General features: G+C 50.1%; 6 protein-coding genes across 6 annotated transcripts; 3 read left to right on the forward strand and 3 right to left on the reverse strand.

Annotated features, from left to right (window-relative positions):
- Positions 1-1,719: 1,719 nt before the first annotated feature.
- PCYB_012000 (hypothetical protein) lies at positions 1,720-3,059 on the reverse strand (the record flags this gene model as incomplete). Its single annotated transcript, XM_004220706.1, has 2 exons — positions 1,720-2,531; positions 2,642-3,059. The coding sequence occupies 2 exons, from the start codon at positions 3,057-3,059 to the stop codon at positions 1,720-1,722; spliced, it is 1,230 nt and encodes a 409-aa protein (XP_004220754.1).
- A 1,666-nt stretch (positions 3,060-4,725) lies between these two features.
- On the forward strand, positions 4,726-9,046 carry PCYB_012010 (helicase; the record flags this gene model as incomplete). The annotated part of the gene is made up of 4 exons (XM_004220707.1): positions 4,726-5,721; positions 5,768-5,791; positions 6,867-7,340; positions 8,156-9,046. The coding sequence occupies exons 3-4, from the start codon at positions 6,867-6,869 to the stop codon at positions 9,044-9,046; spliced, it is 1,365 nt and encodes a 454-aa protein (XP_004220755.1). The 5' UTR covers positions 4,726-5,721; positions 5,768-5,791.
- Positions 9,047-9,490: 444 nt separating this feature from the next.
- PCYB_012020 (gas41 homologue) lies at positions 9,491-11,424 on the reverse strand (the record flags this gene model as incomplete). The annotated part of the gene is made up of 8 exons (XM_004220708.1): positions 9,491-9,528; positions 9,674-9,704; positions 9,950-10,065; positions 10,226-10,328; positions 10,543-10,590; positions 10,813-10,931; positions 11,076-11,208; positions 11,348-11,424. Coding segments are annotated over 8 exons (663 nt in total), but the record flags the coding sequence as incomplete, so codon positions are not given.
- Positions 11,425-12,549: 1,125 nt separating this feature from the next.
- PCYB_012030 (hypothetical protein) lies at positions 12,550-13,551 on the forward strand (the record flags this gene model as incomplete). The annotated part of the gene is made up of 1 exon (XM_004220709.1): positions 12,550-13,551. A coding segment is annotated over one exon (999 nt), but the record flags the coding sequence as incomplete, so codon positions are not given.
- Positions 13,552-16,022: 2,471 nt separating this feature from the next.
- On the forward strand, positions 16,023-18,941 carry PCYB_012040 (vacuolar proton translocating ATPase subunit A; the record flags this gene model as incomplete). The annotated part of the gene is made up of 1 exon (XM_004220710.1): positions 16,023-18,941. A coding segment is annotated over one exon (2,919 nt), but the record flags the coding sequence as incomplete, so codon positions are not given.
- A 773-nt stretch (positions 18,942-19,714) lies between these two features.
- On the reverse strand, positions 19,715-20,707 carry PCYB_012050 (mitogen-activated protein (MAP) kinase phosphatase; the record flags this gene model as incomplete). The annotated part of the gene is made up of 1 exon (XM_004220711.1): positions 19,715-20,707. The coding sequence occupies one exon, from the start codon at positions 20,705-20,707 to the stop codon at positions 19,715-19,717; it is 993 nt and encodes a 330-aa protein (XP_004220759.1).
- Between the last annotated feature and the right edge of the window lie 1,307 nt (positions 20,708-22,014).

Genomic DNA, 22,014 nt, shown 5'->3' on the forward strand with positions numbered 1-22,014 from the left:
GCTTTTTATTTTTTCCTTTCGTTGTGGTTTTCCCTTCGCCCACCCACCGCGTGCCAGTGCCGTGTCGCTGTCCCTCCTGTTCTCCTTCCCTTGGTCACTCTCCACCCCATGCGGCCCGGCTCGACGCGGCCCTCCTTTCATGAATGAAACAGAAAAGGTTCACTGCTCAATTTTATGTAAATGGAGAAACGTTATTTCAGTTTTGTACTTCCCGACATAGGAGGAACCACATGCACAGGGCTGCTTCTCGTTGTATATATAATACGTTCAGTTCCCAGGGGGAGGATCCCAACCGGGGGGAAGTAACATATACCAACCTCTGTAATTGATCATATAGGTAATAGGTAATATACTTGTGTGCCCACCCACCATCAACTCTACCTCTCATGGGATCAAAAAAAAACGTGTCACGTTATTTAACAGGAGAGTTTAATTTGTATTTTCGTACCGTTGCGTTGTGAACAGGGGGAGAGGGGGGGGTTAGACCGAATAACTTTTGGGAGATGACTTCCCATCATGATGGAAAAACGTAACCTTTTTATTGGGAGAGGAGAGTGTACTACCTCCCGGGGAATTAGCATCGCCCGCTGTGCAGTGAAATATTTACGGGGCGCTCCAGCGGGTGGACCGTTCGTCAAGGAAAAAAAAAAAAAAACAAACAAAAGGAATAAATAAACGGAATAAAAAAAGGATGCAATACCGCAAAAATAAAGACGCAATAACGCAAAAATAAAGACGCAATAACGCAAAAATAAAGACGCAATAACGCAAAAATAAAGACGCAATAACGCAAAAACACGGATACCCCAATGGACACGGTGATGATACGATAGAGGAGGCCCCTTTCAAACGCGGAGGCGATGCTGACCATTTTGTGAAAAAGAATTATGAATGCCTGAGGGGACCTGTGAGGAGGGAGACAGTCCGTCCCCCTCCAATAGTGGGATGTGCAATCGCTGCGATCCACTCAGGTGTCATTAAGTAACTGTCTAACTTCCATAAGAGTGTTCGCTGTAAATTCTGCAATGGTGCAGTGTGTAGGTTTGTCCGCATGGTCATACTTTCCCTTTACGTTCCTGTTTCATGTCACGGAAAAGGGGGTAGGTTTACTTGAGTATGCTACACACACCCTCCCGCGCGCCTTCTCTGATTCAGTTTCGACGTTGTTTTGGTGGTTCGTCTCACTTCTTGAGTAATTATTCTTCCCTCCCCCATTCGGATGGCACGGGTGTTAAGGGGTGATGCTCCAACGTGGCGCTCAATTAGGTACCCCCCGTTTGGTGGTTTAATTGGGGTTATATCCTGGGGGGTGTTCTCGCGGGCATTGTCCACGCTGCCCTTGTCCTTGTTGCCTTTGTTGCCTTTGTTGCCTTTGTTGCCCTTGTTGCCCTTGCCGCCCTTGTCGTTGCTGTCCCCCCTGTGCAGGCCCCGCGCGCAGTGCTGTCTACATGGGACAGCACCTTCGGGGGATGTGGAACGGGGCATCAAAACTGCCTGAACAGTCAGGCAAAAAAAAAGAAAAAAAAGGGGGGGGCACAAACAAACGAGCAAACGAGCAATGTGGCATGGGTGAAGCGGCACGGGCAAGGCGGCACGGGCAAAGCGGCGTGCACAACACGAGATGGGAAACCTGATGGGGAACTTGATGGAGTGGGGGATCCCCTTTCCCTAGGTTGACGCACCACCACCGCTTCTCCTGCTCCTCCGCTCCTCCCCCCTCTAGGCCGCTTTCTTCGAGGCTGCTCCCCTGTAGGACTGAAAGCACCTCTGAAAGAAGCGACCCAGGTAGCTGTCCATGACTTCACTTAGCGCCACGCTGTCATTTGGCACGAGGGAGATATTTACACGACCCGTTGCACTGTTCACGTTTTTCTGAAGTATCTCCTGCTTAACGTTTTTGTAATAAGTGGCTGCATCTACTAGGGACAGATTCGGTGGTCCAAAAAAATGGCTAGCTAGCTTATACCCAAAGTAGTGAAAAATAAGTAAAAACAGAAAAAAAAAAAAATGATACCTCTTTAAAACGGATTCGTTTAAAATCCAACTCAGACTCATAAAAGGACCACTCACAACATTTGAGCATCTAATAGAAAACAAAAAAATTATTTGTGTCAGCAGGAGATTTATTTCTAATTGATGAGGTAGACTATCCTTGGTGAACAAATAAATATACAATAAAACGTAACTCAGGAAGGAGCAAATCATTTCATTAAAATAGGTGTCCATGACAATGGAGGAATAAAGGTCCATATTACTCCCAAAGATTTTGTTGTAATATTTATTGCCGCTACTCACGTGAGGGCATGTTAGGATGATCAGCTGTACAAGGGCATTCTTCACTACTGTTGGTAGTTGTGGAAAAACAAAAGAGGTAAGGATGGATCTGCTTTTTGTGACTTTTCCATTTTGTATCCTCTCTAGGATGGTGGTGCTGATGGGTGACGAGGGGTCTGCTCCTACAAATAGCTTCATCACTCCGAGGTAGAGCAGCGTCCCGACGATGTTGGACAGGAAAATGACCTTCGCTTCGCCTAAGGGGGGGACGCGGTAATGAGGAGGAGGGGGGACGCGGTAAGGAGGAGAGACCACACCGCTACGGAGAGGCGGCACCACTAGGGAGGCCCCCTGCCCAAGCGCTTACCCCTGCCTATCAGGTTGAGCCTACTCTTGAAGAAATGGAAAAAGGGGTCTCCATCGTAGCCACCCGAGCAGTACCGGAACCACAGCAACAGGATAAGAGTCGCCTTAACGGACCCCGCCACCAAACTATTGGCATAATCAAAGTAAGATACCCTAGACAGGGCAGCAAAAACGACACCCTCAATCAGCTTATTGAGAATGAAGCAGAAGCTGAAGTAGAGGAACGTGTTAATACAAAACCCAACAGATAAGAATACCGTTTTGTAATTACGATCCAGGTACTTATATGGCAGAAATTTCACTTTGACCTCTTTGAAGTCTTCCTTGGATCCCTTCCGGTTAGATATTTTGTCCTTTATCTTCTTCGTTATTTTTAGTGACTGCTCGTATAGGTTGCCGTCATGGTGTACCTGGCTCATTGTTGTGGTGCGGTCGCTGGGGGGAAGTAGCTGCGGGGGGAGGGGCTCGCTTCCGCGGTGCTTCAGCTGCGGTACTGCTGTTGCGCTGCTTCAGATGCGGTGCTGCTGCTACGCTGCTTCAGCTGGGGTGCTGCTGCTACGCTGCTTCAGCTGGGGTGCTGCTGCTACACTGCTTCAGATGCGATACTGCTGCTACACTGCTGCTACGCTGCTGCTACACTGCTTTGCTACGCGTCCCTTCTGGGCATTAACCGGGGGGAAGGTCAAACTGGGAAGCACACAATCGGCAGGCACACGCAAAACGGAACGCGGAGAAACACACCCTTTTCTGGGGTTCCCTTGGTGCGATGGTGTGACACGACGTGGCGGACCCTGCGGTGATGGAAGGAGAGGTACTTCTGCCCTCATTCGACTGAACGGTTAGGAACACGGGAGATGCAGCGGGGTGTGCGCTTTCGCCATGTCGAGTGGGCCAAGGCAAAAAAAAAAAAAAAAAAAAAAAATGGGGTAAGATTTATCGGATGAGCGATTTGCAAGAGTGCATGGTCAGGCTGCCGCTGCGATGCTATTTCCGCTTGTGCGGACGGTTCGGATTTTTATTTTTTCGAGAGGTCTCTCAACATAAGAGAAAAAAAAAAAATGATAGACATGGCACACTACGTCGATTGGTGCTCAATTGAAAAAAAAAAAAATGGTCACTCGTTTGTGCCGCTAACGAGGAGGTATTGCAGAGTGTGATCATGCTGCAGCTTCAGGATGGCAACGCTAAGCTGCTCCGTTTGGTGGGGAAGGGTCATACTGCCAATTGGGCGGTTTCATTCATCGATGGGAAACTGCTGGAGGCCCAGAGATAGGAGAGGAGCCTCCGCAAAGAGGAGGTCCTCTAGTTAGAAGTGCTCACCTGGTTGGTCAGTCGCTTTGACAAAACTTGAAGAATTGGATGATATGGTATTTACTTATTGAGGGCATTTTTTTTTTTTTTTTTTTTTTTTTATTTTCCCGTTCCCACTTTTCCGCGGTGCGCATTGAACAGGCGGGTCCCCTCTGCGCCCGGCTCTCCTCCTCAAGGGGGCGCAAAAGGATAGGCAAACAATGCGAGAGGGTGAAGCAGGCGTGCAACCAGGAGGGAAGCACAAACAGCGGCGTGAAAACAGCGGCGTGAAAACAGCAGCGTGAAAACAGCGGCGTGAAAACAGCGGCGTGAAAACAGCAGCGTGAAAACAGCAGCGTGCAACCAGGAGGGAAGCACAAAGTGGAGGAGCGCAGAAGAGCAGGCGTGCCTTTCCAGCAACCACGGAAGCGAATCGACAGAGGGGGGGAAATCACCCACAGGAGAGAAAACAACTCAAAAGGTGGTGCAGCGTAACCCTGCTTGACGACGCGGCTGGATAAGCGGCCAACCACAGCATCTGCCTAGTTAGAGTAGAAGCACAACGACAGAGCAGGGCGGGGATGTTATTACCCCCCTTTTTGTAACCCCCCCCAGTTGGTCTGTTTGTTTGTTAGCTAGCTAGCTAGCTAGATAGCTGTTTTGTTTGTTTTCTTGCTTGTTTGTTTGCGTGTTTGTTTGCTTGCTTGTTTGCTTGCTTCTTTGTTTGCTTGCTTCTTTGCTTGCTTGCTTCTTCGTTTTTTGTTTTTTTTCCGTGAAAGGACTCCTCCCCCAAGAATGAAGAACCCCTGGACGGTATCAATTGGTCACCTGAACGACCTGTTGGCTGACGCCCCGAAGGAGGAGAAAAATGAGAAGGGCGCGTTTGAAGAATTGGATATACCTCAGGAGGTAATTCTAGCCTTGGGGCGAATGGCAATTTACCACCCCTCGACGATCCAGCAACTGTCCATTAGGAAGGCCCTACAGAGGAGGAACCTAATTGTGCAAGCAAAGAACGGGACGGGAAAAAGCTTATCCGTATGTATAATCGTGGTGAGTAGGATAGTGGAAAAGGTGAGGAGGAGGCATCTGAGGGGGGCAGATGGGAAGGGGGCAGATGGGAAGGGGGCAGATGGGAAGGACCTATTGGGGAAGCACGCATTGGGGAAGGACGAACGGGGCGAGTCGGGACCGCAGCGAAATGGGGCAGATGGAAAGGACGAACGGGGCGAGTCGGGACCGCAGCGAAATGGGGCAGACCCACCGGTGTCCCTCTTTCTCCACTCGGTAATCCTCGTGCCGACTCGCGAACTCTGCATGCAGCTCTGTGACAACATAAAGGAGATTTCAAACCAAGGGATATTTATTAATGGAGAAAAGGGAGAGTCCCCACAAGCATGCGACAATGCTCGTAATTCCACCCCCTACCAGCAATCAGGTGACAATCTCTACGCTACAAACAGTGACAGGCAGGTTGGGAAGCACGCCCCCTTCGAAGTGAGACCCATGGTACTCTACGGAGGGACGGACGTAACGGACAATCTGCAAGCTCTATTTTCGTATCTCCCTCATGTAATCATATCTACCCCCGGAAGGATGAAACACGTGTTAAGCATTTTGAAGCGACTGCACGTGAAAGTGGGACAACTCCAAACAGAAGGATGCGTTATTATCCAAATACCACTCACCAAAATAGCAAACGTCCTAATTAAACAGCTAATATTAGACGAGGTGGATGCTCTCCTCGATGAACAATTCGAAGAACAAATAAATTTTATCCTCAGTCAGGTGGTAAGACCTAAAGTGCAAGTGCTTTGTTACAGCTCCACGTTTCTAGAATCAACAGTTGCTGGTTTTTTAAAAGTGGTCAATATGCATGACATGGGATATGTTTCTAGGTGGAAGGGTTATTGTGTGAAAAAAATTCATCAGATTTTGGGTGGAGACTTGGGAGGAGGTCTCTCTTTGGAGAGTCTGCGTGGGTCTTATGTGGGGGGGGGTATTTCCCCTGGGGAGGTGTTACCAGAACTGAAGGCAAGCCACGCCCTCTACGAGGGTACCGCACCGCCGCAGAGGAGAGTAGTGCCCACCCAGCAGGAAGGGAAAAGAAGCGTAGTGACCACGCAGCAGGAAGGACTAGGAAGCGAAGTGCCAACCCAGAAGGAAAGCCAAAGAAGCGAAGTGCCAACCGAGCAGGAAGCCCAAAGAAGCGTGGTGCCCACCCAGCAGAGCAACGGATCGGATGAGAGCCAAGTGCAGGGAGAGGAAGAAGCTTCTCTCGAGGGATATCACAACAAAGATGAAGTGAGCTCTCCACCTGATGTGTCCCAAAACAACCGCGCACACACAAAAGTGAAAAAAAAAAAAAAATTAGGAGAAACAGATCCAAGGGGATGAACTCCATCGAAGAGATGGTGCAAGCGCAGAGCGTCTTCCACGACGAGAGTTCCATTCGATACATTTTACAAAAAATTGTGAAGGAAAAGCGAAACGTTGCGATGTATGCCAGGCGGAGGAGACAGTTTGAGTTTGTGCAGACGTGCACCTCGGTCATCATTCATGGGGAAGGGGCGGCAGGTAGGGAGGAGCAGTCCGCTAGCGTTGTGAAGCGGTTCGATGGAGAGGCGCGGGGTGCACCGGGTAGTGTTTGCGGTGGTGAAAAAGGGAGTGATGGCAAAGAGGGGGGTGATCCCACAAAGGGGAGTGATCCCACAATGGGGAGTGATGGCAAAGAGGGGAGTGATGGCAAAGAGGGAAGTGATCCCACAAAGGGGAGCGACACCACAAAGGGGAGTGATGGCAAAGAGGGAAGTGATCCCACAAAGGGGAGCGACACCACAAAGGGGAGTGATAGGGAGAACCACCCTTCCGACGTGCTGGGCTCGCCCATCCTGCGGAACGTTCGGCATTGCTTCATCACGGTGAACAACGAAAACATGAACAAGCACGAGGAGCTAAAGTACAAAATGAAGCTCATACTGAAGGTAGTAAAGGAAATAAATTTCCACCAGTGCTTCCTTTTTATTAACAACACATACGAGGGGGTCCAAGTAAGTAAAATGCTAAAAAAACATGACGTGTCTTGTTACTACACCAGCTCGAAGATTGATCATCACGAAAGGATGAAAATTTTTAATAGACTCAAAAGGAATGAGGTCAAGGTTGTGGTGTGTAGTGATGTCATGAGTAGGGGGATCGATAACATAGTTTGCGATTTGGTCATTAACTTAGATATTCCTCAGAACAAGGAGACTTATATTCATCGGTCGGGAAGGTGCGGACGGTATGGGAACAGGGGGCTGTGCATAAGCCTCTGTAACTACTCGGACTACGCGTATCTGTACTTTTACCAATATCAGCTGCGACTCCCCGTTCACGACTTCTGCTACCTGCGCAGGGAGCAGCAGTTGGTGGGGGGGGCGAACCAGTTTGTGGGGGGGGAGCAGCAGTTTGTGGGGGGGAGCAGCAGTTGGGGGGGGTGAACCAGTTTGTGGAGGGGGTGAACCAGTTTGTGGAGGGGACTAACCAGTTTGTGGAGGGGACTAACCAGTTTGTGGAGGGGACTAACCAATTAGCGGAGGGGGCGAACGACCCTCTGGGGGAAGCCCCCACGCAGGGCGCCACTTGGCGCAGTTGTTACGATGTACGCGGTAGGGAAGAGGCCACCTGGGAAGAGGACACCCGGGGAGAGGCCACTCAGGAAGAGGCCACCCAGGAAGAGGCCACCCAGGAAGAGGCCACCCAGGAAGGGGCCACCCGGGGTGAGCACTCCGCCAGCTGCGTCGAAGCGGAGTTAGGAGTTCATGTAGTTGAGCAGCCCGAGCAGAACGCGCGTCTTCAACCGTGCCGCTTAGGGAGAGCCCGGAGGCGGAAGGCCCTCGCCCTGAGGATCAAGGGGTTTTGCGCCGAGGGCATACACATCGCGGGGAGGGGCAGCCAGGGGAGCGGCAACCAGGGGAGCGGCCAGGAGAGCAACCAGGGGGGGAGCCCATCGGATGGCCCACTCCACCGCGTCCAACTCAAAGTGCGCGTGAAAAATTTTGCAAGCAGATTCAAAGTTGTGAGAAACGAAGTCTGCTGCCAGTTCTGCCTCCCCAACGATAATGTAAATTTTTTTAAATCGATTAGCATCGTCCAGCACAAGTCCAACCTGATTATTTTCTTCCTTTTCAACAGAAAAATACCGATGCGATTTTTATCCTTCCGTTCGATGCCACTTCCACAGGGGGAGGAGGAGAAGGGGAGTAGGTGGAACCGATCCAACTACTGCTTCCTTTTTTTTTGTAACTCAGATAGCTACCTAGTGTTGAAGGTCTTTTATTTCTTCCTCTTCCTGTTTAAGCATTATCAGTATCCCATCCGGGAGTCCCTAACTCCACTGCTGATTCACACAGGAGAAGGGATCACACGAAAGGGGAGGAAATGGAAAAACAGATGTAACAAATGTTGCCATGTATTCCGTCCCAACCGAGTCAATCTGAACTACGTGTCGGACACCTGCCTCATGATAAGTAACAACATCCAAAGGAGAGAAAAAAAAAAAAAAAAAAATTTTAAAGGGTACAAAAGTGATGAAGATTTTTACATGAACAGGCAAGGTAAAACAGTAACTACTTTTCAGAAGGCCATGTTTTACCCGTTCCTTTTGGGGAGCCGAGGGAGGCATCGCGCGAGTGGCAAGCTAAGCAGGATGGACTCTGCCCACATGGAGAGTGCACAAACTGAGCGTGCCCAAACTGAGCCTGCCCAAACTGAGCCTGCCCAAACTGAGCCTGCCCAAACCGAGCGTACCCATCACGGAGTTGATTACAACATCTTACAACAGAGCGAGGAGGAACTGCAACCGAGCTCACTGTCCCTAGAAAGCGCTCTCAACCAGATAAAGGCAAACAACCTGGAGAGGAAAAAAATCGTTACCTTTTCACAGCAGTGCAGTGAAGTCTTATGCATGAATGACCAGCAGGAGATCGTACAGAAGGTGAACCACCTGGTGGCCCCTCAGGTGTTCTTAAATTTGGACAATGGGGGGGAGGACGAGGTCCATCTGTTGAAAGGGCTGTTCCTGCAGAGTCATGTGCAGCTGCATGGTGGGGCGGGCGCGGGTGATGAAGGGTGACGCAGCATGACGAAGGGTGACGCAGCATGACGAAGGGTGATGAAGCATGACGATGGGTGACGAAGGATGACGAAGCATGACGAAGACTCCCGTGTACAGAAAAACAAAAGCGGCTTTGCTATCTTCGATGAGAGAAGAAAAGGTTACGCGGAGTAGGAAGGGTCATTATACGTTTACCTCCTCCACCGTGCAGTTAGCATCAAATGGGGAGGGAAAAAAAAAGGAAAATTGAAATCGAGTCGGAGTTGAAGCCCCCTAGGGGGACGCTCCAAAGTGGTGCTGTTCCCCTCTCCCCGCGTGAGCATAAAGCGACTCACCAGAAGAGCGTCTTCAAAATGGACTCCAAATCGACATGATTGTGTAGAAGGAGGAAAGTATTTTTAAGACCCATTGGGATGGGATCTCTCCTCGAAGAACAAGCAGATTGGACTCCATCCGGTTGACCTAATTGTCATCACTGCTGACACCCATTTCGGCTTTCACTAAGAGGGGGAAGTGAAAGAACGGAGAGATGGGAGAGGAAGCATGTTGCACGGAAAAACTATTGGACGTGTAACTCCACTTTGCTGATGCAACAAAGTGCTCGTGTGTATCGATGTGTGGGGGTAGGGTGATATAGCTTCTTACGTGCGAAGTATTTTTGCTGTGCTTCGTTTATCTGTGGATGGAGGGAGGGGGGAAGCACGGTTAGAAGCGTACATGTGTGTTGATATGCGTCGATGCGTACGTGTGTGTAGATACGCGTCGTTGCGTACACCCGCGTCGATGAGTACACCCGTGTCCATGAGTACCTCCGTGTCAACACTGTCATTAACATGAAGGTACATATGCACATGCACATGCGCAGGTGCGCGGGGAGAGCTTCTCCGTGACGCTTGGTGCGGCGCGTCTCTTTGGCATTACGTCCTTCGATAGCTCCGTCGCTTCGGTCATGAGGTCACATATTTCCTCCTGCACCTTGGACTGGAACTGGAGGTACTTCCTCGTGTAGGTCTCCTCCTGGAAGTCGTACTTGAGGACTGCGGGGAGGGGGGAAGTTAGCCGGGTAGCAGTTAGCCGGGTAGCAGTTAGCCGGGTAGCAGTTAGCCGCGTAGCAGTCAGCCGCGTAGCAGTCAGCCGCGTATCCGCTTAGCATGCGGGGGAACGCTGGTGGGTGAGATATTCGCTGCAGACACGTACAGTGCTCGTGAAATTTGTGGGGGGCCGTCTTGCTGTTGTTGCTTTGAATTATTTTGTTGTATAGGCTGATCGTGGGGTTTCGGAAAATTATTTCTTCGTATGTCTGCAGGGGGGAGAAGCGGTGAGGAGGAGAAGCGGTGAGGAGGTGAAGCGGTGAGGAGGTGAAGCGGTGAAGCGGCGAGGCGGTGAACAGGCGGCTGTTGAGAGGCGGCGGCTGTTGAGAGGCGGCGGCTGTTGGGAGGCGGCGGCTGAGCCCAAATCTACCGCTACGAGGGAACGGACGGGTGGCGTCGCGCGTCCTTCCCGGCGGCACTCACCTCGTTGACGACGCAGGGGGGGCAGGCCGACCCCGCATCCGTGTTTAGCTAAGACGGAAAAGAAAAAAAAAAAAAAAGCCAATGTGGAGTGATGAATGATGAGCGAAGAGCGAACTGTGCACAGTTTGCAATACACAACGTAACTTAACCAAACGTAACGTAACGCAACTTAACCAAACGAAACGCAACTTATTGACAGCCATCCGTCAATGTATTGACCGACCGGCCAATCAACTCGGCCAGTCGGCTTATCCGACCCACGCGCGGTACCTTCACAAAGTGAACAATGCTGATGGGGGCCAGGGACGCATCGGCGAAGTAGATCTTCACCGTCAGGTAGAACTCGCCCCATCCTATTTCGTTCACCTCGTAGGGGGGCTGCGTGTAAACTGGGACGAAGGGGGAGGGGTGAAGCAGTTATTCGGGAAGAGCGGTTAGCCGGGTAAAGCGGTTAGCCGAGTAGGGCGGTTAGCTGGGAATGGCGGCTAGCCGAGCAGAGCGCCCGGCGGGGGGGCGAGTCCAAGGCAGCCAACCTCGCTTGGGGTAAATGAAGGAGGGGTCCAACTCAAAAACGACCTTCTGGACAAAGAGCGAGAGGTCCGAATAGTTGGGGCACCGCAACAGGCAGGTCCACTTATGCGTCATGTTGCCAAATTTTCGCTTTTCCTGTGTTGGGGGGGGGGAAGCACATGGAGGGTGAAGTTCGCAGATGATAGCGTTCAAGCGTTGCGGTGTAGAAGGTACCGCTCAAACGATGCCGTGTAGACGAGACGGCTCTGAGGGAAACTCCCGCCAGGGGACATACCTGCTGGGAGAGTAAGAAGGCGTAGGTGCCAACCACCACGGGTTTCACCAGCTTGACGTTTTGCATGCGGCTCTCCACTGCGGAGGGGGTAGATGGAGGAGGCGGGTAACATAAAATGGGCATCGGTCTAGAGGGCCACCACATGTACACATAGGTGGGTAGCTGTACAGCTACTTACTACCGATGTAAGTGTGTAGAGGCACAGGTGCTGTGCCCCCGCGGGCCCGCTCGACGTACTCACTTTTGGGGGGGGAAGGGCATTTCCATGGGTGGGCACCTCAGCAAGGGGGAAGCGGCCAAAAAGAAGAAAAACGCAAATTGATTCAGCAAACGAGCCAACAACGGCCAGCAATCGGCCAGCAATCGGCCAGCAAACGAGCCAACAACGGCCAGCAAACGAACGAGTTATCAAACGAGTTATCAAACGAGTTATCAAACGTGCTATCAAACGAGCTATCAAACGAGCCGCTCACTAAAACAAAAGAGCGATGCCTCCAGCAGGGGCAACACCTCAAATGGTCCTTTTCCCCGTGGAGAGAAATGGTCGAGGAAGGCTGGCGCGCAATTGGGGGGGGGCTAAACGGAAAGGCGCCAGGGGGGTGATATGGCGATGTGCCGCTGAGCAGCAACCGTTTTGACTGCCTAAAGGGGTAACGGGAAAAAAAAAAAAAAAAAAAAAAAGCAGAAACGGAGGAGCAGAACGAAGCGCCGAAACGGAAGAGCAGAACGAAGCGCCGAAACGGAAGAGCAGAAACGACGCTCGGAAACACCTTCGTAGCAATTGCTTCATGGTGGAAGCTTACCCACCCGTGCGTAGCTGCAAATGGGAGAGTGTTGGGGACCTGCCCGAATTGTTTTTTTTTGCTTCTTTTAGATGACTCCCCAGGCGAAATGCCAAACCGGAGGAAGCAGAGACGCGCGGAGAGGCGCATGCGAAGCGGCAGGGCTATAGCAGCTGGGGTGGCAGTTCTGCTGCTGTTGCTGCTGCGCACCGTGTGGGGGGGTGCCCTCCAAGTGGGGAAACGCGCAATACCGGGAAATAGCGGCATGACGGGAAATCGCGGCGTGATGGGAAATCGCGGCATGTGGGACAATCGCGCACTACAGGGCCATCGCGCTGTACCCAGCAAACGCAGCACACCAACTGCCTGCACGAACCGTGAGACAAAGCGGCCACGCTGCTTTCTTCGCCCCCCTGTGAGGTCACCAAAAAGGGGAAAATTCCCCCCCAAAAAAAATACCCTGAATTCATTCGAAAGGAGTGTCGATAAAGTCACAGGAAATTTTCTTAGCGACAGAGATCTCTTCATAGAAGTGGACAAAAAACAAAAAATAATCGAAGAAATCGAAAAAATGAATCACCTGCAGTATGAACAGATCCACAAGTACATCGAGACGTTAAGCGAAAATGATGTATACGAAGAAATTATAAACCACAAAATTCACCTGCACAAGAAAGGGAACGAAATAGAGAAACTCAAAAAGTTGGTAAAAATTCAGGAGTTTTTGAACCCGTATATTATAAGCCAACGGAAGAAGAAGGCCAAGGGGAAGGTCGAGTACATGATTACTTGCATTCTTAAGGGAGAGAATATCGATCAAATAATCACTGATATGTTTAGGAAGAAACAAATTGACGTCTACGTGCTTACTTTCATTGATGACAAGGTGATGGAGGCGCATGCCAAGTTGTTGCGCACCGGGGGGGGCGGCGTTCCCGGGGTTGGCAGCGTTGACAGGGGTAGCGGCGTGCCCGAGGGTAGCGCCCTTAGCGCCCCTGGTGGGGAGGGGGCCAACCGGACCGAACCCGGCGGAGAGGACCAAATGAGCATGACGGAGAAAATGCTAAGGATGCTGAAGGACCGAATCGTGGCACAGCAGAAGCTGCAGGTGAAAGGCACCTTCGACTTCACCAGGGTAGTTTTCCTCTCGACCACCTTAGACATGAATGAAGATAGGCAGCCAATAATAAAGTCCGCCATTAGGACCATAGAACAGCTGGAAGAGTTTGAGCTGTACTTACTAGACGCACTAGACTATGCTGAGACAAACGAAAAAATGAAGCAGTACGTCCCTCACTTGGAGCTGCTACTAACCACATGTAAAAAAATGAACCCCGTTTTTAACCAGCTCCTAAACAAACAGACCGAAAACGTCCGCTTCTTCCCCGATAAGATTGACATGTCGCAGTTTAAGGAACTGTAGTGAGAGGCCTCCTCCATGTGCGGAGAGTGGTTGGCTCTGCCGCGCTTCCCGAGTGCACCCTTGCGAGAAGGGGTACAACTAGCCATGGTATGTGCTGTCCCGACAAGGTAATAACCATCACGCGCATTTCGCACATACTGATAGTTTGCACAACTATATGTGGCGACGAAGGGAGTTCCCTTCAAAACGGGGGCGGACACGTGCTGGCAACACGCAGTGCTGGTAACACGCAGTGTTGGAAACACTTAGTGCTGGCAACACTTAATGCCGCTTTACAAGCGCTCGGTTGGATTGTCCCACTGGATTGACGCACTGGATTGAAGCACTGGATTCACCCACCTGTGGGGGGGGCAAATTCGTGGGTCGTTTTTCTTTTAAGAAACCAAGTGGACAGGTCTCATTCCTCGTTGTGCCCTTCAATTCGACACAGCTTTCTCCGTTATCGCTTCACGCGGTTGGATCATCCCACCCCCCACACACACAAAAAGGTTATGTTTATTTTTTAGTCCTTTTCGCTTACTCTATGTTGGCCGTTTGATCATCCCGCTGTGCAGAGCAGCTCTGCCCATTCACGGATGCGTTTTTTTTTTTCCCCGTTTGCTCCTTTTAAACACAAACAATGTAACAGTTTTAAGCAGAAGGGTACCTCTGTATGGGGGCACCCCCACCCACCCCTGAGCGTTGTTTCCAAGCGTAATGTGGTGTATAAAGCTGCGTCAGACCGCAAAAACAGTTGTGCCGCTCCGTATGAACTGCCTTAAAAAATGCAGACCAATTGGCCATACGTTCGCGAGAAGGTTAGCAAAAAAAAAATTTTACCTGAACAGGGTCATATAAAAAAGGAAGAAAAAGCGCTGGCAGTAATTTGCGAATCGGAAGAGACAGGGTGGATGGGCGGACGGAAACCCCCCTAGTCAGTCGGTGGAGACGTGGTGCGAAATCATCATAACAGACGCGCGGGAGGAAAATCATTCATATGGTTTACTCTGGAGTGGGAAACTCTTTCTTAACAAAGTTGAGCTAGCCAAATAATTTCCTCCCTTCTTTTTCTTTTTTTTTTTTTTTTTCCCTTTTTCCCTGAACAGGTCAGGTAACAAAAATGGCAAAGCTTCGCCTGGCGGGGGAAAAGAAGAGTGTACACATGAAAACTTCACGTAACGGCAAACTTGTGGGGACGCGTAGGTATACCTACACCACTGCGCCACGCAGATACGCAAATTCACTCAGCGCGCAGAAGTGCATGTGCAGGGGGGAAGGGCGCGGCTGAGCGAAATGAGCGGTCAGCTTGCGGCGAACTTGCCGTCAACTTGCGGTCAACTTCAGGCGAACTTGCGGCAGACTTCCCCCCATATGTATGCATCCATCACTGCGTGTTGGAGCAGGCAGATGGGGACGCGCAGCTTGGCATATGCGCGGTTTGCCATATGCGCAGTTTCCCTATGCGCAGTTTCCCTATGCGCAGCTTGCCATATGCGCGTACACGTGCGTGCGTACATGCGGGACGAAAAAAAAAATATGCCACGCGCTCGTGCGATCGTGTGTTTTTTTTGTGCTTTCGTACGTTTGTGCGTTTTGCGTTTTGCGTTTTGCGTTCATTTTTTTTTGGGGAAAAGAGGTTCCTTTGATGGCAAGCGGAGAGAAAAAAAAAATTCAGCCAAATTGCCAAGTGCAAGTAAAGTAAGCGAAAGCGAAAGCGACAAATGATCGCCAATTTGTCGCCAATTTTTCGGCAGCTTTTCGCCAATTTTTCGGCAGCTTTTCGCCAACTTGTCGCCAACTTTTCGCCAACTTTTCGCCAATTTGTTGCCAACTTTTCGCCCAAAGCGCAAAATCACCCAGGAAGGCACAACGCGAAAAAAAAAAGTAACACGCGAAAATTGAGAAAAGCGAGGAAAACGCCAGCTGAGCGGAACGCAAAGTTGAGAGAAACAGGATGGCATGAAACATGTGCACAAAGTTGAAGTGGACCCTGTGTGCATTTTTCGCTATCCGATCGTGTTGGCATCTGCTGAGAGTAATAGGCGCGCACGCGAAGTAGGTTGCCACGCGCGTGCACCCCGAAGTTCGTTCCACGCCACTGCGATTTGCTCTTTGCGCTTTGCTGTATTCTGCTTTGCTGCATTCTGCTTTGCCGCATCCTGCTTTGCCTTTATTTGCGCCGCGTCCAATCGCGCACTGCAGAGGAGACAGACCCCTCCCTCCCCCTGTGTTCTACGTGGCCCAGCTATATGGTTCGGGTCACGCCGCATGAAGCCCCCCCACCCGTTGCCTTTTGAGACGTGTACCCATGGGAATATTCAGATCGGAGGTAAGCTAGCGCCGAGATTGAGCGGCGAGGGTGAGCGGCGAGGCCGAAGTGGCTGTTGCCGCGGGAGTATTTCCCAAGGGGAATCCACCTGTGCCGCTCCCCCAAATGCGCCGCTCCCCCAAATGTGACGCTTCCCCACATAAACCGCTCCCCCCCCCGTAGACGATGAAGCACGGGACGTTGGTCCTGCCCTCAGACCGAGCCAGGGAGTACCTAGACTGCCTGGGAAAAAACATCGACATACAATTTATCGACATGAACGAAAAGACGATGAAGAGGCAGTATAAGAAATACATCCAAAGGATAGACGACATGGAAAGAATTCTTCGATTTTTGGAAGAAAATATAAAAAAATTACCAAATGTAAAAATTAAAAAAAGCAAAATAGACTCATTTTTGGAACATGATAATGTATACGAATTGGATCAAGTTGAAGAATCGCTAAACCGTTTGCATGTTCAGTTTGTTCGATTTTGTAACAACAACAAGGATTTGGTAGACGAGAGGAACAACGCTGTAGAGGAGAAGCATGTGATATTAACTGCCATGAATCAGCTAAATCCAGATGGAACAAAGAATGGAAATCTTGGGAAAAAACTACCTGAAAATTCGATACCTTATGATGAGGTGAATGATGAGAGTGTATCTCTACAAACGAATATGATCAAGGATGGGATTAACATGATGATGTTCACTAACATCTCAGGAGTAATAAAAACAAAAGATCAAGAAAGCTTTAGTCGAACCATTTTTAGAGCATTGAGAGGGAATACTTATACGTATTTTCAAAGTATCGACGAGAGTGCAGCTTCTTCCATGGGAGGAGGAGTGGATGGGATGAAGGATGGAGATGAAGGTGGGGGAGCATCTTCCTCTAGTATACACAACGGAAATGATAACGATGATATAATGGATGAAAAGAACGATATAGATAATGACAAAGGAAAGAATAACGAACCGAAGAGTGTCTTTGTTGTGTATTGTCAAGGATCCTCTCAAAGCAACATTTATCATAAAATTCTGAAAATATGCAAAGCGTATGATGTGAAGACGTATGATTGGCCAAAAACGTATGAACAGGCAAGGCAAAGATTGAAGGAATTGAAGGAGATCATCACAGATAAGGAAAAGGCATTGAAAGCATACGAGGAATATTTTATAAATGAAATTTTTGTTCTCATTAACGTTGTTGAACCGAATAAGAATAGCCTGATAGAAGAATGGAAATTATTTTGTAAAAAGGAGAGATATATATACAACAGCTTGAACTGTTTCGAAGGGAGTGACATCACTTTGCGATGTGACTGTTGGTTTAGTGCAAACGATGAGGAGAAAATAAGACATATGCTGATTACGAAGTCGTCGAACGATTTGGTATCTGCTCTCCTGTTGTCAGATAAGGTCCTCACTCCGAACATCTCCCCCCCGACGTATATCAAAACGAATAAGTTTACAAAATCGTATCAATCGATGGTAGATACATATGGCATCCCTCGTTATGGAGAAATCAATCCAGCCATTTCGACTATTATTACCTTTCCCTTTCTTTTTGGAATCATGTACGGAGATGTAGGACACGGAGTTTGTCTCTTTCTTTTTGCTCTCTTTCTAATTATAATTAATCATCGTATAAAGAATAAAAATCAAAACGAGATGGTAAGTATGCTGTTGGATGGAAGGTATATGTTGCTTCTGATGGGATTTTTCGCTATTTACGCAGGGTTCCTATACAACGATTTTTTTTCCATGCCGTTGAATTTGTTTACTTCCATGTTTGAAGTAGATAAAGAAGTCGATTCTGTGATTTACTACAAAAGGAGGAAGGTAATGAATACAGCCAGTGGTCAGATGGAGGATGCAAATCCGTACATTTTTGGTTTCGATGCAAAATGGTTAGGAGCAGAAAATGAGTTGACTTATATTAACTCGTTTAAGATGAAATTTTCCATTATTATCGGATTTTTGCATATGACGTTTGGTGTCCTCATGAAAGGATTGAATGCATTACATTATCGGAGAAAGCTGGATTTTTTTTTCGAGTTTTTACCACAACTTTTGATGATGTTGTCAATTATTGGCTACCTGGTATTTCTGATTATTTACAAATGGGTGACTCCTATAGGGTATGGAGGTTACCAGAAGCAAGGTATCATCAATACTGTTATTAATATGTATTTAATGAAAGACTTGACGGCTCAGAATCAGTTCTATGCTCACCAGGGATTGGTTCAGGCTTTCCTGATTGCTATTTTTGTTTTATGTATTCCGCTCATGTTTGTTTGTAAGCCTGCCATTCGAACGTACCATATCATGAAGGAGAAGAAGAACGGGGGAGGGTTATCCCGGGGAGGCAGCTACTCTCACCACGAGGAGAAGGAAATGACGCACACGTTTAATCACTTGGTAGGCGGGGGCACCTTGGTTGGGTTACACGGGGTAGTGGGTGGCGTGGGTAATGGAGCAAACCTGGCGAACGGCGGTTCCTCTGCTCCCTCCTTGCACAAGCGAAGCCCCAACGTGTCCTTCCCAAGCGGGGGTGCCTCCAACAACCGCGAGGAGGATTATCTCTCCCCCAGGAGGCGAAACAAGCCAACGGATGATGAGATGGAGGCCCACCTCCTTAGCCCTGCATCCCCCGAGCACCCAGACGGTGTGGCGGAGTCCTTCGGAGCCGGATCCGTGGGAACGAACCACCACGAGGAAAACATCTCAGAAATATGGATCGAGCAGTTAATCGAAACGATCGAATTTATTTTGGGCCTAATCAGCAACACGGCTTCGTACCTGCGACTGTGGGCCTTGTCCCTAGCGCACCAGCAGCTGTCCTTTGTCTTTTTCGAGCAGACCATCCTGAACTCGCTCAAAAAGGATAGCTTCATGTCCGTACTTATTAACCTTATTGTGTTTTCTCAGCTGTTCTCCATCCTCACCATCGCTGTGATTCTGTGCATGGACACGCTCGAGTGCTTCCTCCACTCCCTGCGGCTGCAGTGGGTGGAATTCCAGAACAAGTTTTACAAAGGCGACGGCATTCCCTTCCGCCCCTTCAATATTAAGAAGCTGCTCTCGGAGAGCGACTAAGGGGGGGGGAAGCGGCATGAAGGGGAGGAGGCGGTGTGAAAAAAGCGGTCACGCACGCCCAGCACACGGCCCCTTTAGCGTTGCGGCCGCTTCCCCAGCCGAGAGCCTTTTATTTTCATTTGCACCGTCCGTCCGTGCGCACAGGATGCGTGTGGAAGCAGTGTGTGGAAGCTGCCTGTGGAAGCAGCCTGTGGAAGCAGCCTGTGGAAGCAGCCTGTGGAAGCAGCCTGTCTACGCAGCTTCTGTACGCAGCCTGTGTGCACACCCTATGCTTTATTTTTTTTTTATTTTATTTTATTTTATTTAATCTTATCCTTTTTTTTTACTTTATTTTTTTGTTGCCGTGGTTACATCCAAGTTGTGATCGACCGGCTTACACCACCACCCCCCTTCTTAGAGACATGGGAACGAGATAGTTTTTTTTTTTCCAACCAGTTTTTTTTGGGGGAACGTTCTCCACGACATGACATGCCTGGTGCGCATATTAAAGGGTCTTTTTAATTTCGAAGGAGTCAAGGGGGAGTGGACGAGAGCAAACTTGGTTGGTTTGGCTAGTTATTTTGGCTAGTTATTTTGGCCGCCCTCCCCCACGGTGGTGTGACCATCGAGTTAGGTGCGCCTTTCACGTTATAGCGATGCGGTGGGACAAAAAAAAAAAAAAAAAGTAAATCAAATTAACGCAGTTGGGGGGAAGAGAAGGGTAATCAGAACATCGATTCGTCGTGCTGTCGTGCCGTCGTGCTGCCGTGCTGCCGTGCTGCCGTGCTGCCCAACTACTGCTCACCCCCCTGCAGCGCCTCCTGCAGCCTTCGGTACGCCCCGTCGTTGCAGGGGAGGCGGCTAAACAGTTGTGTGTCCAATCGAAGTCGTTGCATGAGCTCGCCGACGTCGGCGCGAACAACAGTTTGGGTCAAGTCGGTCGAGTTGGTCAAGTCGGTCGAGTCGGTCGAGTCGGCAGGGCCACCATGAAAAAAGGCTCGACATATCCGCGCAAAGCGTTCAAGCAGGGGGGTGCATAGGTCTTCGAAGGTAGGGTCAAGCAGCAGCAAGTAGAATGCGCGAAGGTCCTTTGTCAACACGTAGTTAAATCGCTGGTCTATCTCTGTGGGGTTTGTACTGGCACTGTCAGCGTTGGTGCAGGCGTCCGCGTCTGCGGAGAGGCTCATCAGGTTGGTCAGGGTGAGTGCCTTACCTGCTGCCCCATCGATTCGGAAAATGAGCGTGACTTCCCCGGGGGGGGGGAGACGTTGGGGGGGGTCCACCCGAGCCGCTTCCGTGGTGCTTCCCGCTAGAGCCGCTTCCGCAGTGCTTCCCTCCAGAGCCGCCTCCGTGGTGCTGCCCGCCCGAGGCGCTTCCGTGGTGCTGCCCTCCATAGCCGCTTCCGTGGTGCTTCCCGCCCGAGCCGTTCCTTCCCTGCCGCCGCTTCTCAGTCGCGTGCGTAACCCAAACAGGCGCAACAACTGCGAGACGAAGCTCAAATTGGGGTTGGACAGAGGACGCCGTCTCTTCACCAGGTCGAACGCATCGCCAAAAGATAACCCCAAATGGGTCATGAGAAAAAATATAACGACAATGACGGATCTGCAGACTCCCTTGTTGCAATGTACAAGTATTTTATTTCCTTCATCACTCCTTAGCATTTCTTCGATAAAGTGAGCTGCATCTAGTAGAGGGAAAAAGATATCCTCTCGCAAGTCGTCCTTCACGAAGTAGGTTCTGTACAAAATCGTGGCTTCAAATTTGTTTGGGCATTCTTCTCCTCCCATGTTAACAATGTGGGTGATTTTTTTTTTTCTCAAGTTTTCACCGTCCGCTGCGAATTCGTATCCACTTAGCAATAACCGACCATCCAGGAGCTCCGTGCAGGTGGAGCTGCTCGCGGTGAGGACGTCTCCCTTGTCCGACAAGGGGGGGTCACCCCCGCGTCCGTCACCTGCGTCATTCCCGTCATCTGCGTCTGCTCCGCCATCTGCGTCATCTGCGTCATCTGCGTCATTCCCGTCATCTGAGTCATTCCCGCCTTCTCCACCTTCTCCACCTTCGTGCTGTTTTTTTTTTCTCTTTTTCTTCCTTCTTCCGCCTAAACGACCTTAAGTTCAATTTTTCCACCTTGATCCCTCGAATGGAGAGCTGGAGGGTCCGTTTTGAAATGTCCATCGGAGGAGACTCTCCTCCTCCGTGGTCTTCCTGCGAGTGGGTGGTGTCATCTTTGGTGGGGGGGAGGCTCCTTCTCTCCTCCTCCTCCTCCTCCTCTTCGCCATTACCGCCACGGCGCGCGGCATTCACGCGGTTTATGCCACTCATGCCGCGAGAACTGCGAGAACCGCGAAAATTGCGAAAATCGCGAATACCGTGAAAACCGCGAATACCGCGAGAACCGCGGAAACCACTCACCCCCTCGTCCTCTACCATCTAGTGTTCCACCCAGTCGGAGCTGTTAGAGATAAATCCACATGGAGGAGGAAGAGGGGGGGAAAGCCACCTCTGTGTTAATCCATCCCGGTGGTACCTCCTCCTCGGAGCGAACTAACTTGATGAATAAGCAAATTTTTGTGCCTCCGTAATTTCCCCCAGGGGAGGCATGTGTGGAGGTAAGGCGAATCGCAGCTGATAGCTCAGCCGGACTTACGTGACATTTGTTACCCCTACCTACACACACACATACAGGGGCACACACAGGGGCAGCAGTTGGAGCAGCACCCCCCCCTTATAGCTTCCCCCTTCCGTTGGAAGGTATGTCCGTCTGCTCGGCCTCTCCTTTGATCCTTCCTGTGTTGTGTTTTTCTCTCCCCTCCCCACCCCAAGGGAAGGACGAATAACTAAAGCGGCGGACTTGCACGAGATGACTGAAGTAAATTAACAAACAAGTAGTGATTACCTCCCGCACGCTCGCAAATTGGGACACAGTTCCGATGAACAAACACCCCCGTCTTCCCTCCTGGTCACTCTGATGCTTCTCTTCCCCAAAAACAGCAATCACTCGTTGCTGTCCTTATGTGGTGAACTAACGTAACAATTTCCTTGTCTCCCTGGCTCAAAATTATAGCATTCCTCTTTTGGATTTTTTTTTTTC

This window comes from Plasmodium cynomolgi, chromosome 1 (assembly GCF_000321355.1).
Source record: "Plasmodium cynomolgi strain B DNA, chromosome 1, whole genome shotgun sequence".
NCBI classification, from domain to species: domain Eukaryota; phylum Apicomplexa; class Aconoidasida; order Haemosporida; family Plasmodiidae; genus Plasmodium; species Plasmodium cynomolgi.